Source organism: Aethalodelphis obliquidens, unplaced genomic scaffold (genome assembly GCF_003676395.1).
Source record: "Aethalodelphis obliquidens isolate GAN/ISIS:26980383/991018 unplaced genomic scaffold, ASM367639v1 scaffold31, whole genome shotgun sequence".
In the NCBI taxonomy this organism is placed as follows: domain Eukaryota; kingdom Metazoa; phylum Chordata; class Mammalia; order Artiodactyla; family Delphinidae; genus Aethalodelphis; species Aethalodelphis obliquidens.
The window spans coordinates 5,277,962-5,294,392 of record NW_020837975.1 but is presented as its reverse complement, the minus strand read 5'-3'; the positions used below and the strand labels follow the sequence as shown (position 1 = coordinate 5,294,392).

General features: G+C 42.0%; 1 protein-coding gene across 5 annotated transcripts in view; it reads left to right on the top strand.

Annotated features, from left to right (window-relative positions):
- LRRC1 (leucine rich repeat containing 1) overlaps positions 1 to 16,431 on the top strand; it is a 127,785-nt gene that overhangs the window by 38,726 nt on the left and 72,628 nt on the right. For all 5 annotated transcript variants that reach the window (XM_027126894.1, XM_027126896.1, XM_027126895.1 and 2 more), the window contains exon 2: positions 6,435 to 6,552. In XM_027126894.1, coding sequence (XP_026982695.1) covers positions 6,435 to 6,552 — 118 coding nt within the window. The remainder of the gene's footprint in view (positions 1 to 6,434; positions 6,553 to 16,431) is intronic.

Sequence of the window (16,431 nt, the reverse complement as noted above, 5' to 3'; positions counted from 1 at the left end):
GAGTGAGCTCAGGTGAAAACAGCAGAGGAACTGCCCAGCAAACCCACAGAAATGTGAGAAATTTCCAAAAGTCACGTTGCTTTTGAGTCACTAAGTTCGGGATGGTCTGTTATGCAGCAGTGGCTGACTGATACATGTAGGTGTTAGCGCTGTGGTGACGTTGAGACGACGAGAGTATGTGTTCCAGGTAAAGTCCTTAGCTCACTGCTGAGCACAGAGAATCCCTCAGGAAAGGTTGACAGCTACATCATAATGGCTACAGAATGATCATTCTAACGTTGTTGTTTTGGTTACTATTGGTCGTTTTATTTCTCCTCCTTCTCCAGACATAATGCCATTGCTTTTTATTATCATTAACTCTGATGAGTTAAAGAATTTGATGTCGTGGTGCTAATCGTCTGGTATTTTTTCTTCCTGATTAGTAAGTAGTTTAAAGCTTTAAAAAGACTTTTCTTACTGTGAAATAAAAATATTTTACATATACTGAAAAGTGCATAAGGCATAAATGTACAGCTTACAGTATATAACAAATTATAACATGAATACTCGTAACTGCCACTCAGCTTAGAAGGTTTAACATTGGCAGGCCTCCTAATACCCATTGCATGACCTTCCTGATCATAATGTTTCCCTCACACCTAGAGGTAGCCACTAACTTGATTTAATAGTAATCACATCTTTGCCTTTTTTAAAAATATTTTTTACCGCCTCTGTATGCATCTCTCACAAAGCAGTTTAGTTTTGGTGATTTTTCAACATTATATAAATGGAATAATACAGTATGCCTTCTTTTGTGTCTGGCTTCATTTGCTGAATATTATTTCTAGATTTCTCCATACTATGACTAAGAGTAAGCTTCCATTTTCATTGCTGTGAAAAATTTTATTACAAGAATATACCTCCGTCAGATCTACTATTGATGGGTATTTGGGTTATTTACAGTTTGGGGCAATTACGAACAATTCTGTCACCCACGTTCTTGTACATATTCTGGAACAGAATATGTGAGAGTTTTAAAAAAAATTATAAGGTATATACCTAGGAGTAGAATTTCTGGGTAATAAAGTCACAGTTACTTTTTGTAAGTGTCGTAGAAAAGAACACTGCCAGATGATACAAACGATAAATACTGTAACAAGTGTTATTCTCACCTGGAGATTAGAACCATTGTTTTACAACATCTTTACCAAGGAGGCTGACCACAAAGGCAGTTCAGGTCTTTGGGGACAGGAGTAGGGATGTGATGAGAGTTATGTAGGATGGAAAGGGGTCAAATTTAGTTGAAGGGTTAGAAGACCCCCAGAAGGAAGTCTGTGAGTAAATTTGGTGTCATGACAGCTCAAACAGTTTTTTCAGGAGTTTAATAACATTCTTTATGTTGTCATCTCCCAGGTGAATCTGTAACAGTGGTTCATGTTTTCTCCACCTTATGGGGACATTTGGGCAGTGGGGGACAATCGATCATTGGCCGTATAGTGATAGCAAAGGACACAGCTCTCTTAGGACTGAGTATTCCTAAGAAGAAGGGAGAGGAACTCACACTATCAAGAGAAGGAAAAAGAATCTTGCCAGAAATGGAGAATGGGAAAAAGAAACATTCTGTTCAACCAGATTAAAGACTCTGTATCTACTAAAAACAATGGTGGCTATAAGAAGACTGTGGTGTAGCAAGGCAAGCCAAGGCAATTTGGGTTTCTTTCCACGTCATTGTACAAAATGTGCTCTAAGTGGGCCAGTGTGCTGTAATCAACATGGTGTGGTTGAAGAATGGTGTCTGTGTACCCCGTCACATGATCACCCTGCTGAGGCCTCCTGCCAAGAGGGCTACAGGAATTGTTCCTCATGTGCCCTGGCTCATCTCAGAGAGAAGGCAGAAGGGTTTATAAGCTTGTGGAGTTTTCTTCCATGACGATCTGCGGAAGTTGAAAACTTGAAGATTTAATCAGTCTTAGTGGCATTGTGTCTATCTTATAGAATGTAGTTAATTTAAAGCATTTGGACACCGAACTAAGATCCCATCAGGATAATGAGGGAAGGATTGAGGAATCACTGTTTTCGTGGTGGGATGCTGTCAGATAGGGTTGTTTTTCCATCTGGTATGTGCATCCCCAGTTGAATAAAGTAGTATTTGTGACAGGTCCTTTTTGAGGATGCTTTTACTATGCAGAACAAAACTTAAATTTGCTTGCTTTAAATTAGGATTTAAAATTAGGATTAGGATTAAATTAGGATTTCTATTGGACGTTGGGATTTGCAGGTTGTCATTTCCACAGACATACAACTAGCTTATTATTCGCTGTAGATCTAAGTCCTGGTTGACTTGGTTTCTTGTATTATTTCTGAATGGTCCTTGAATGTATGGATTTGGTGATGGTTTTTGTGCTGTTGCTGTTATGCCTTTCCTGGAAAACAAAGTGAGCTTTTCATGCCTGAGTAAACACATCGATGCATTATTAAACTGTCAGACTCTTTGAACAACTGGCATAAGCTCAGTTATTCAAATGTGACTCTTTTGAATGGCTTTTGTGTCAGCTAATGCTTTAGTATAACCCACATAAAGAAATTTCAATACCTTTCCGTAAGAAATTAAATTTCAGCCCTATGATTAAAGAACTCCAGAGGATTAGTCCTTTTGTTGAGCACGCTCATTGTCATATATAGCTAATTAGTAGCATTCATTTGCTGAGATTCATAGTTCGTTTTATTTTAAAACATCTTTTTTGTTAAAAAAATAAAGTTGTTCATGCATTTCCCTGTTGCCTAGCATAACTTTTTTTCCCCCGTTCCCTTTTCAACATGCACGCGTGCTTTTTTCCATAGAGTACCTGCCATTTTGTCTTCTTTTAAAGTTATATTTGCGTCGTCAATCTTTTTCAAGTTCTCTGGTCTTTACAGTAATCGTTTTTGTTGTTTGCTTGGTATTGAGTTATTAATAACATGCTAATCATTTCCCTTATTTGACATGCTTTTCATTTGTAATGATAAGAATGCAAAGACATATTGTGCACTGTAGCTGGTTTTTCTTATTTTCAATTATGTTAGGAGAATAGATGCCCAAAAGTATTGTTATGATGTCAGTGGACTTGAAAAACTTTTTACGTTTTGTGTTGCCCAACTGGTTGTCAAAGATGATGCCTTCTTTTTGATTGTATAAGTTACGATCCCTTTTACCAAAGGAAAAGAAATGATGAAGCTTATTAAATGTTACCATCCTTTGCAACTATCATTTGGAGCACCCTGTCATCTTAGTAGAGACTTTTTCCTTTGTAAATTCAACTTCTATTTTTAGCAAGGTAATATATGCAAATAATGTTCTAAAAATCCAGTAAGCCTCTTGCCCTCCCCCTCTCCCACTACAATTTCTGGCTTTTGCGAACCCCCAGCTCTGGGATATTTCTATTGACATTAGCTTCCACATTGCTAAATGGCTTGATTTTACTGTTTGATCCCCCCCCCCCACACACACACACACTTTTTAGTTATTTATTGATTTCCTTCTATGGAAGATGAGTCTTTAGCACTTGCAGTTTCTTTCCCATCCTCTCAGTATTGACATAATATAAATTTTGTTTTTGACAGTATATAAATATTAAAATATTATGACTGTATAAGTATTGTTCATAACCAAATTTTATATTTATATTATGACTATATCTTCTTTTACTCTGTATTTTTTCTGGAATTAATAACTCCCTCCTTTTTTGCTTGCTTTGTTTTCTCTGTTTCAGTTTCTAATTTGTCACCAAATAAATCTTCCTGATACTTCCAAAACATGTCAGATAACCCCTCACATGTGTTGGTATTTTTAATTTTTTTTATGGGAGCCCTCATATTTTCTTCATTGTAGACAGGTCGCTCTTGGGACCTGCTGCTCGGTTGCCATCTTGGAATTCCTTCACTGTTTTGTCCTTTGTCTCTGTTTTGTTGATTCTCTGATTTCTGGATCTCAGATCTTCCTCCTTTTAGATTTATTGGGTTGACCAAAAAACTCATTCAGTTTTAAGTGAAAATAAGAGACACGTTTTTCATTTTCACCAAGAATTTTATTGAACAACATAGTCACTAACCAAATGAACTTTTTGGCCAACCCAATACTTCCACATTTTGATGGATTCTGTTTTTTTTTTTTTAAATGAATTTGTTTATTTTATTTATTTATTTTTGGCTGCATTGGGTCTTCATTGCTGCGCACGGGCTTTCTCTAGTTGCGGCGAGTGAGGGCTACTCTTCGTTGTGGTGTGCGGGCTTCTCATTGTGGTGGCTTCTCTTGCTGCAGGGCATGGGCTCTAGGTGCGCAGGCTTCAGTAGTTGTGGTGCGTGGGCTCAGTAGTTGTGGCTCGCGGGCTCTAGAGCACAGGCTCAGTAGTTGTGGCGCACGGGCTTAGTTGCCCCACGGCATGTGGGATCTTCCCGGGCCAGGGCTCGAACCCGTGTCCCCTGCGTTGGCAGGCAGATTCTTAACCACTGTGCCACCAGGGAAGTCCCTCGATGGATTCTTGAGAAAGGTCCAAGGAGGATAAATTTTTTGAGACCATGCGTGTCTGAGAATGTCTTTATTCTGTCACATACCTGACTGATGCTTTGGCTGGGTATGTGATTCTAGGTTGGGAATAATGTTTTCTTGGAATTTTGAAGGCATTGCTCCATTGCCTTCTTACTTTCAAGGTTGCTGTTGAGTCCAGCACCATTCTGATTCCCAATCCTTTGTTATGACCTCCCTTCCCCGCCCCCCCCCCCCAACCCTTTGGTCTCTGGAAGCTTTTACAATCGTCTTACTTCTGGAGTTATGAACTTTTATAATATTCCTTGGTATCCCTACGTGTTTTGTGTCATTCATTTTATTGTCCACGTGTTGGGCCCTTTCAAACTGGAAACTCATGCTCTGCAGTCCCTGTGTTTTCTTTCTCCTTGTAATACCTATTCATTGGATATAGTACCTTGAGGACTGATCCTCTAATTTTCCTATTGTTTTCTGTCCTGTTTCTCCACCTCATTGTCTTCCTTTTCTACTTTCTGAGGGATTTCTGTTAACTTTATTTTTCATCTCTTTTATTGGATTCTTATATTGATGCTGCACTAGTTTTTAATTTCTGAGAGTTTATTCTTTGAAGCTTGCCTTTTATGGCATCATGCTGCTTCACTTCCTCTTATTTCTCTGTGGGTATTAATTATATTTTTTTTGGTTGGTGAAGTTTTTCCTGCTCCCTACATCACATTTGTTTCTTCTGAGATGTGTGTGGGTGCCCACTCTCTTGCATGTAAAGGGCTTTCCTCAAGTGTCTGGAGAACCTTGGCTCTGTTTGAATGAGATCCAGGCACTTGAAGTAAAAAAGGAGAGAATTGAAGCTCTGAGGGCATGGGTGGGGCTTGTAACCTGGGGCTTCCCTATTGTATAATCCGTGTCTGTAAGTCTGTCTGTTTCCCCGGCTGGGAGCCTGGCTGCAGGAAGAAGGGGGTGGATCTCAGGGAGCAGGCTCTGACCCCCTCCCCCTGTTTCCAGTTGGGTGCCTCACCCCTGCCCTTAGCTGTGCTTACAGTCAGCTCTTCCGGGGGAAATTTCCAGTCCCCTGCCTGGTTGTGCAGGGGAGAGGAGGGCTTATGGGGGCCTAACTGTCTTTATATCCATTTTCAGACAGTTCTCCTTCCTTCAGAGGTACCTGGACCTAATCTGCTATTGGCTACTCACTCCATAGGCTTAAATTTCAGCTTTGTATCGATTCTTTCGTTAGCTGTCATTTAATTTATCTGTTTTCTAGCTTCAAGGATTTTGTTGCATGTCTAGTTTGCTTCTCATTCCCTCTCATCTTGAATTGTCTTCATGCCTTTATTTCATATTTTTATATCTATATCCATCTCCCTATAAATTCCTTTAATGCTATTTTAGTACAGTTTTTAAAGGGTGTGGCGCAAAAGGCACCTCTGTGTGCCGTGGTTAATGGAAGGATCCAGTGCAGGCTCTTTTTTAGATTGGCCAAAAATAATTTTTTTCTCCTCCACACATTTGTGGGATATTTATATATTTTCTAATGCACAGTAATTTCTTTTAAAAATGTTTAAGAAATATTTTACTCTAATTTTCAAATATCTTTATTTAACATTGCAGATTTCATATCAGGTTCCATAAGTAGAAAATGTGACTACCTGCTGGATAATATAAAGGAGTCATTACTATTCTCATTGAGTTACTTATTCATTGTTAAAAATTTTTAATTTTGAAATAATTGTAGATGGTACACAGAGATGGCCTGTGTACCCAGTTTACCCTGTTGGTGACATGGCCACATGACTTTGGTACAATATCAAAATCAGGAAATTGACATTGGTGCAATCGTCACTAATTTTTAAAAGACATATTGTTTTTAAATTTCATATTGGGCAAAAAGTTTACACTGCAAATGGATGTGAGACCTACATGAAACTATTTTGTCTTTCAGCAATTTTTCCAGCTAGTCAAGTTACGAAAGCTTGGACTTAGCGATAACGAAATTCAGCGGCTCCCTCCAGAAATAGCCAACTTCATGCAGCTGGTGGAACTTGATGTGTCCCGAAATGGTAAGAAAAAATGATTCCACCTGAACTGTTCATTTGTCTCTTCTGATGCTGGTGCTTACAATTTTTAGTAAATATGGCTGGATAGATGTTCTTGGAGGAAAGCTATGTATATGTTTTGGGATGAAATTAATGCCGTTATTGAATACTTTAGTCACCTCATATGTATTTACCCAAAATGTCATGACAGTTTTTAGGCGATAACTTTCTCCAAGTTGGTTCAGTCTGATTCACGGCGGTGGAGCTGCGGACTGGCAAATCCGCAGCTTGCCCCCACGTTTGATTGGAGGTGACATTGAGGGCTACTAGTATGGTCATTTGTCCAGATCTCGGGGGACTGCTGTGGCGGGGAAAGCGCCCTAGGGAAGGGTTGGTTTCTCCTGGCTGTGGCCTGGTTGCCTGGGCTGCTCCCCTGAGAATCTGTCTCCCTGCTGCAGTGAACAGACCTGCTTGCCATCCAGATATTTCTGTCAGTTTCATTCAGTTCTGATTAGGCCCCGGGTAGGTCTGCCCACTTGAATTATTTGTGTGGCATATTTGTGAGTTTATTTTGATTTTCAGATTTCACTGTAATGTTGCTTCCTTTTAAGTGAACGCCCTAGCAGGGTGTTTATATCCTGTTTAACCTTTCACTTTTAAATGGGTACCCTGGTTTTACCTTGGGTTTTATAGCCCTTAGAGCATTCCCCAGGCAGACTGGTCCCATGGCTTGTTGGAGCATGTTTGATTAATTACTTCAAGTTAAAGTGGCAGCTCCCAGGGGTCCTGTCTTTAGTGATGGAATTCAGTCCTTGCAAGAACTCCGGTTTAATGTCCTGAGGATAAGCCCATATGTAATCTATTGTTTATAAAAATGATAATCCTTTTCTGTCTCTCCTATTACACACCAGCATTGTGTTTTGTTTTGCTTTCCTACAAAAATCTGTAGGTTCCTTCTCAGTGACCCTCAGGTCTGGCTCTTTCAATCTGATGTCCTCTGCAGAAACCCCAAGGCCCGGATAATAGTATTTTCCTGTGGGTCACTGTTATAAGGCAGCAGTAATAATCAGTACTTGATTGAAAACGTGGTGAAGAAAGAATGATTTTACCCTCCACTTTGTAAATTGCTACCACCTCTCAGATCCCATCCATTGGAAACTGTCTTTAGGCCAAGCCATATGCTCTTGATATAGCGTCTACCTTTATTTGTCGTGAGAATTATTTCTTCCCTTGCAGGTACTAGAAAGAGTGAAAAAAATTAGTTTGGGAGGCTTGTTTACAATGGCTTATTTGGTTACAGGGGGGTCAGCTCTGCTTAAGTAAAAGGGATTTGATGGTAAGGATGGGGTGTGGGGTGGAGCTGACTTGCTAAAAGCATTGCCCCGGGGTCCACATCTGACACCATTTGAGTGGTTTCTTGGCCTCTCTCTCCTGTTGATGGGTGCTCTGTCCTTTGGAGCTGGCCTCTGCAGACCCGGTTTGTTGTGGTTTCTCACCATGCACTTCTGGGCCTCTGCCCTTGCTGTGGCATCTGGCTGCCATTTCTAAATGAGGCCTGGTTGACCCAACTCATCTTTTTAAGCCAACCATAAGCCAGAGCTCCCGGTCACTGGGCACCCTAGGTATTGGCTACCCTGGTACAGGGGTGGCAAGCAGTACAGAGCGCGGCCCTGCCCTCATTGCAGAAGTTGTTGTTGGGCAGCGTCCCCTCACACTGCAGGGTGGCAGGGGGCGGACCTCTGAGGCCAGCCTTGCCTCTAAGGCTGTCCTGCGTCTCCCTTACCTAAGGCGTATGTGATTGAAACTGCTCTCTCTTGTCTTAGCGATGATCTCAGTTGTAAAGACTGGCTGGCTGTGAACTCTGCAAGGAAGCAGTGACTTTGAAAAATGGTCGCTGAAATCACACAGTCCCAAGAAATCAAATAGTCATTTTGAAATTGGCATTAGGAAGGAAGAGAAGCAGGGGTCCAGAAATACTTGGGAAAGAGGAGAAGTATTGGCTTTAATTATCTGGGAGCAGAGAACGCATAAAGCTTGAAGGTTGCAGTCCTATTATTGACTCTGATGGGAAGAGATGCTCTGTGGGAATTCAGCATTGTCAAGCGGCCAGTTTTACCAGATTCCACATCAGCTGTGTCTTTTCAAATATTCAGAGGAAGAAAGAAGGGCTACGTGCCTCTTTCCACATGTCCATTTATACCTTCCAGCATGTTGATAAGAGGAGGTGAGCTTTCACTGTAGTCGTGTCAGGTCACACAGTGTTTTATCTCCCTGGGATGCCTACCCTCCTTTTCTCCCCGCCTCATTTTCAACCTCTCCTTCTGCAGGTGTTGGACTTTTGTGACGGATCCTGCAGATCGGCTCCCTTTTAATCAGGCTCTTGTAGAAATGCTGGGGGAGTTAAACTCCCCCTTCGCCTATTGGCAAAGCCTTGCTCTGGCTCGTGTGTGTGGTGGGAATGGGGTGGTGGTGGTAGAGGGGCCTTTCTTTGTGGTTGTGAAAAAACTGCACAGATGACAGAGCAGAACAAGGTCATGGTTTTACTATAACCAACAGGAACGTGGGTCTGGAGCTGTTTCCAGGTCAGGCAAATCTCCCTATGTCTCCTCTCTCATTCTTCTGGCCCATAAAATCCCATTAATGTGAGTTTCCTAGGCAGCTGAGTAGGTGAATCCAGGTTACAGAGTCTGCAGCCTGAGAGGCAGTGGGAGGACCCGCACTTTGCGTGGATGCAGGTGTTTGTAAGGGTTTGGGACTCGTGTCTGGAGCCCCGTGTGTCTTCTGCAGCCCCAGCGGAGAAGGCCCTCTCCGTGATCAGAGGCTTTTCCTGCCCAGTCCCTGGGTTGTAGCAGGGCCACGGCCAGCACTGGCCACTGTCGTGGTAGGACCTTTGTTGCCTTCCTCAGTTCCTGATTTTCCAGAAAGTGTCGCTTGCCCATGGAGGAGGGAGGCAAACGAGATGTTGGTGTCAGACCACTCAAGCCCTTTTGGATCAGTGCTTGTCAAACTTGACCGTGCCATGAATTACCATTGGATTTTGTTAAAATGTAGATTTTGATGCAGTAGGTCTGGGGTGGGTCTGGAGATGCTGCATTGCTAGGAAGCTCCCCAGGGATGCCAAACACACTGAGGAGGAGATCTTAGCCATCCCCACCCCCAAGCCCGCTCCTAACAGCCCCTCAGCAGCTTCCTGTGGCTTTGAGCCCAGGTTCGCTGTTTCTCTTGGTCCCGCACCTGCCCATGTGGAAGGTGGGAAACCTCCAGGATATTCCTGGCTAAAGGGTAAGAGGCTAGAGCTGACTGAAGTTCAAGTCGGCTTTGATTCCAGGAGCAAAATTAGACGTTTCCTAATGTTCCCTGCTCAAGGGAGGGAGATAGTACTATAGGCTTCAAGTTAAGGTCTGATGCAGTTTTCTGTGGTGAAGCGCATCCGCTTTCATGCCCGGACTTTTTGTCTGTTTTCTCTGCTCACTGATTCTTAGCTCTTGGAGACAAATGCTTTCTGGATACGTGAGAAGAGGTACTACCCCAGAGTACTATCTCGCTGTCCACAAGTGTAGGGTGGACTTTCTTAGTGCATCATGAGTCCTGCCCAGAGGGTTAGTAATTTGAATTTTATAGTCTATGCTGTAATTCGACTTACATCACAGTACTGTATCATTATCTGTTTAGTTCAGTTTTTTTCCCCCAAAGTGTAAGGCATACGCCACCAGCACTGCTAGAGAACATTTTAAGTGGTACTGCAAAACAGCAGTTTTTAATATTGAATCAGAGCGAGGAAGTTATCCTCTTTCCTTTTTATTTAAAATTTTTTTTACTCCCTTTAGGTTGCTTTCTGTAAAACTTAATAGCACTATATTGTATTGATTGTTATATTTATCTTTTATATCTGGTGATAATAATGGCTTTCTATTCATGTTAGTGATTTAAAAATAAATCTTACTCAACAAAGTTGATTTAAAAGAGTGAGGTAAATAATAAAGAACACAGGTGCTCTACCAGGATGACAAAAATTGTGAAGGTAGAACAGGGATGGATGAAGTTAAGGAAATGCTATTAGTATTAGCACAGCCAAAGAAGTCATGAGTTTATTTCTCTTATGGGGCAAATAATACTGCATGCGGAACAAACATGGCCAGAGACTGCACATTCTGGAGAATTACTTTGCAAACTTGAGTGAACAAGAAACTAAAAGACAGTTTTAGTACAAAACCCTCACTGGCACTGGGACAGAGCTTCAGAGTTAGCAGATGGACAGCTTACCCAATCCGTCAGCAGGATCATCGTCCCACAAAGTCGAGAGGCTAGACTCGGATTAAATGTTTGGGTTAGTCGCCCTCTGTACAGCTGCAAGATGGGGATCAGTGTCTGTGCTCTGTGGCAGTGGGTTTGTTTAATGAAATCTAAGATCAATTTTGAAGCCTGCTGAAATGCCCTTGTATAACAGCACGTCTCGGTGCTTCTGAGTGTGCCCTGAAAAAGAGCTCTTTCTGGCAAGCCAGGCAGCCAGTGTGCCTAGAAGTCCTCCTTCTTGGTTATGAACAGTTAGTGCTTTTTGGGGGTAATAACTACATACACCCACAACAGAAGTGTGACAGAGGCCAGTTCTCGCCCACGCAGACTTAAGACTTTACACAATCAGGCCATTGTTCCCTTCTCTGTCTCTGCCTAATTCGGGGCCAGGCGTAGTGCTCTGCCTAGCACACCGCTCCGGTGTGCTGGATTAACAGACTTAATCTGTGTTATCAGTCGGTGAGTTTCTTTGTCACAGTCACTGTGAAAATGGTACAGGAGACACCCCTCAAAGAGAAGCCCCACAGGGCCACTCTGCCTTGAGGGTGGAGAGCTGACAGTTTCTACCCCAGACCTGGCTTGGTTGTCTTTACAAGTACTGCCACGTTCCTATCACAGGCCCTTTCTCTGTCTTAACTTTTTACCTGTTCTTTTGTTAGGGAGAGGGGTTAATAATAGAAAACATATAATTGCCTTCCACTCACATTTTAATTCCAGATAATAATAATTATTTTCAAAGTGGAGGTGGAAAGAAATTTGGTGTCTGTGACGTTTTCTAATCACCTTTCCATTTTAAACACTGAAAGAGTTGGAATAAACTATGCAAACAGATCCTTCCTTCCTTTTTTTTTGTCCCATAAAGAAACATCCATGATATTTTATCAGATAAACGTGAAAATCTATCACAAATTAGTGATGCAAATTGTTAAATCCGAAGGGAAATTTTGACAGCAATGCCTCTGCTCAAAATGATTTTGGAACTCTTTCAGAATTTGTCACTTTGCGTATCCTCAGACCAGTGGTTTCACGTTTTCGAGTGGATCAGTTTTCAAAAACAACCATGCATTACTTAAGGCTGACTTAGGTAAATAAACCAGGACACTGATAATTTTATAGTACTCAAAATCTGCCTCGGATGGCAATTTCAAAAAAGTATAAAAGAGTAAACTATTGTTACTCTTTATTAATTCATATGGTTCTCTCCCACTTACCAGAAAAATTGTGGCTGTGCTGAATAAGTTGTAGGTTTATATAACTTTCTCTTTCTTGTTTTCTCTTTAATTAGCAGGTTTGTAATAGAGATGGTGCCCTGAGTTTGAGGTCAACACCTCTGAATATATTTTTTAGGTCAGTACGAACTTCAGTCAGTCCTGGGTTCTCTAAACGTTTAGAGATTGTCAGTAGCTCCTCATCCCTCCTCCACCCCTCCCCCATTCAGTCATTCACTCAGTCCTGCACTGCTCTGTGGCCGGGTGATGAATTTTCCAAAACAGTGTTGGATTTACACAGAATGGGCTAAGATGAAGGCACATAATTGTAGTGTTTTCTCCTGAAGTAAAACAAAACCCTGGGCATATATCCAGAGAAAACTCTAACTGGAAAAGATACATGCACCCCTATGTTCATAGCAGCACTATTCACAATAGCCAAGACATAGAAGCAGCATAAGTGTCCATCGACGGATGAATGGATAAAGAAGATGTGGTATGTGTGTGTGTGTGTGTGTATGTGTATATATATATATATATATATATATATATACACACACACAGGGAATTATTACTCAGGCATAAAAGGAATTGAAATAATGCCATTAGCAGCAACATGAATGGACCTAGAGATTATCATACTAAGTGAAGTAAGCCAGACAGAGAAAGACAAATACCGTATGATATCACTTATATGTGGAATCTAAAATATGACACAAATGAACTTATCTGTGAAATAGAAACAGACTCACAGACATAGAGAACAGAGTTGTGGTTACCAAGGGGGATAGGGGTGGAGGAGGGATGGATTGGGAGTTTGGGATGAGCAGATTCAAACTATTATATATAGGATGGATAAACAACAAGGTCCTACTGTAGAGCACAGGGAACTATAGTCAGTATCCTCTGATAAACCATAATGGAAAAGAATATGAAAAAGAATGTATAGATATGCATAACAGAATCACGTTGCTGTACAGCAGAAATTAACACATTGTAAATCAACTATACTTCAGTGATAAAAAAAAAACCCAACATGTGGAATGCCAGTCTCTGCTCACTTTCTAATTAGGCAGTTTTCCTTGGTATCAGGTTGACAGTGCCCAGCTGTAAAAGTGGTTGAGGGTGGGTGGCCATGGCGCTTCATTTTTGATTTTGAGGTCACCTGTTTTGTCACGTGACTTGGGCTGGAGCCAAGAGATGCTAAGCCTCCAGGCAGCTGAGGGCTGGATGGCATCTCTCCCTAAGAATGGTGACAGCAATATGCTGCCATGACCAGAAACAATGCTCTGAGCTTATTAAGCTAGAAAAGACACGTCTTAGAAAAGGATGAAGAAGCCGAGGAGGAAAGGGGGACTGAGGAGCAGGACTGAGAACTGAAACTAGAGGATTATATATAGAAATGATTTGGTTTTTATTTTATTTTATTTTATTATTTATTTTTAAATTAATTAATTAATTATTTAACTGGCTGCGTTGGGTCTTCTTTGCTGTGTGCGGGCTTTCTTTAGTTGCGGCGAGCGGGGGCTACTTTTCCTTGCAGTGTGTGGACTTCTCTTTGCGGTGGCTTCTCTTGTTGCGGAGCACGGGCTCTAGGCACAGGGGCTTCAGTAGTTGTGGCACGCGGGCTCAGTAGTTGTGGCTTGCAGGCTCTAGAGTGCAGGCTCAGTAGTTGTGGCGCACGGGCTTAGTTGCTCCACAGCATGTGGGATCTTCCTGGACCAGGGCTCGAGCCCTGGCTTGTGTCCCCTGGATTGGCAGGCGGATTCTTAACCACTGTGCCACCAGGGAAGCCCAGAAATGATTTGGTTTTTAAATTGACTTTGTAAGTATTGAATATGTCCTCAGTCTAACACACCTGCTCCAAGCTAATAATAAATTTTGATTCTTACATCTTTTCAGTTTGAAAAAGCCTTGGATCCAGGCCATTTTTTTTTTTTTTTAACTGTTTGTGGTTATCAACTATAGCTCATAATTATTATTTTTTTAAATTCAAGCAACATTTATTGAGTACTTACTGTGTTTGTGTAAGGCTCTTTGCTGAATTCTTCTATCCCTTAAGGAGGTAATTCTACAGGCACAACAGACATATGTAAGTAATTTAACATTGATGGCTTATACAGTTATACAAATAAAGTGCTCAGGGCACACAGAGAGGTGTCAGTTACAGTGTAACTGATTTGAAAGAGACTTGAGAGAATAATGGGGATTTTTGGTTTGAAGTTGGAAATCATGCAGTCTTTAACAATTCTTATACTTGAGTTGCAAATTTGGAGGGAGTTGAAGAGTGGACTCCTCAGCTGAGTTGTTTGTTGGAAAAATTTTTCAAATATTTGTTATACATTTATGGAGTCAATGATATCATTAAAATGCAAATATCTCAGTGCTTGTCTGTTGGTTACTCACTGAAAATGTTAAGATTCATCCAAAATCAGAGAAGAGGGAATTCCCTTGTGGTCCAGTGGTTAGGACTTGGCGCTTTCACTGCCGTGGCCCTGGGTTCAATCCCTGGTTGGGGAACTAAGATCCCACAAGCCGTGCTGCGCGGCTAAAGAATTCTCAAGGGCTCAACAGAATGAGAAATTTTATTGCTGATCAATTTACAGTCCCTTCCCGTGTGTGTGTGTGTGTGTGTGTGTGTGTGTGTGTGTTTTTGGTGGGGGTGTGTGGAATGGGGGGGTGGTTGTGAGAGGCTCTCTTCTGTATATTCAGGGATCTATATATCTTCCTCCTTGGATGCATGTGTTGCTTCAACTAGCGGCCACCAGGGTCCTTGTGGGAGGGGAAAACAGGGTTTGTGCCTGGGTGATTTTTATGGGCTGTGTTGAGAAGTGGCCTACATCATCCCCATCCATGGTCTGTTGGCCAGTTTCATGTCCCCAGCTTAACTGAAAGGAGGTGGGAAGTGCAGTTAGGTATTTACACAAGAAAAAGAGAAAGCCAGCTGTTGGTAAGGCGTGAGCAGCAGCTGCCCCAACTGGCATTTAATTGAATCCTGGAATTGTACGGTTTTATGTCACTGATCACATACAGGCCTAGTAAACACACACACACACACACAGACACAGACACACACACGATTCTGTTGCACTGTCACAACCTTCCAGTGAGTGACCCATGTGCAGGAAATTCAGATGTGTGCCCCCAAAGAGGAAGGGTAGCCTCCTTTCCACACCTGCACGGAAATGTGTAAACCCAGACACGGATCGACATGATGGGTGGCCACCCATTTGCTAACTTCATAAGACCTGTGCAAGTATGCATGATTTTTTTTTTAATTTGAATTTTTAGAAACTGGTTTAAAGTATAATTTGAAAACAAGAGTTTTATGTATGAGGGGTGTTTGAGGCGCTTGCTCTGGTGAACATGGGGTCCTGAAAGATTTTCAGGACAGGGGTCACCATCTTGGATAAGTTATTTCAGTTCTCTGTGTCTCAGTTTCTTCATCTGGGAAATGGTATTGTGACTCTTAAAAGAGGCTGTGTGTGTAAAGGGCTTAAAAACATGCCTTGCATGTAATGAACACTCAGTGTTGGCTGCTGGAATTAACCCTGTTATTGTCCTTTGTTTTGGGTCATGAGGATCTGCACTAGGACTGTGAGAATAAGCATGCAGGGCAGGGGTGAGGACACGAGCACGTCTGAAGGCTAGAGTGACACAGGGAGCTTTCTACCTGAAGTGATGTCTAGATACTGTGTGCCTTACGCTAGGCATTGTGCTGTTTCGTCACACCCGTATTTTATCTACTCAATACACCAATCTTGGGAGCTGGGTAGAAGCATCTCAGGATGACTGACGAGGATGAGGAGGCTGGGGCTTGAAGAAGTTGTGGTATGCCTCCAAGTTGTACTTCTAGTTAGTGATGGAGCTGAAATGGGAAACCCAGAGGGGTGGCACTTTTCATTATTTGGGGAACATTGAGCATGATAAAGGTAGAGCTGATAGTTCTAGTCTATTTTGAGAGAAAGAATACAGGCAATATTTATGACTAAGTGCTCTTTGCATTTGGAGATGAAAATAGGAAAAAGTCATCCTAAGAGATTTAAACTCATGAAATTCTACCTAGTGAATGAATTCAACCACCAGTAGAACTGCTCCACCCTTTTTTTTTTTTTTTTTTTTTTTTTTTTTTTTTTTCCGGGCCTCTTACTGTTGTGGCCTCTCCCATTGTGGAGCACAGGCTCCAGATGCGCAGGCTCAGCGGCCATGGCTCACAGGCTTAGCCGCTCCGCGGCATGTGGGATCTTCCCGGACCGGGGCACGAACCCGTGTCCCCTGCATCGGCAGGCGGACTCTCAACCACTGCGCCACCAGGGAAGCCCGATTTGTCCATCTTTTATGTCCAGAAAGGAAATATCATCTAATGAAAGAGCATAGGGCTTTCTTGGGATGCTCTGATGTG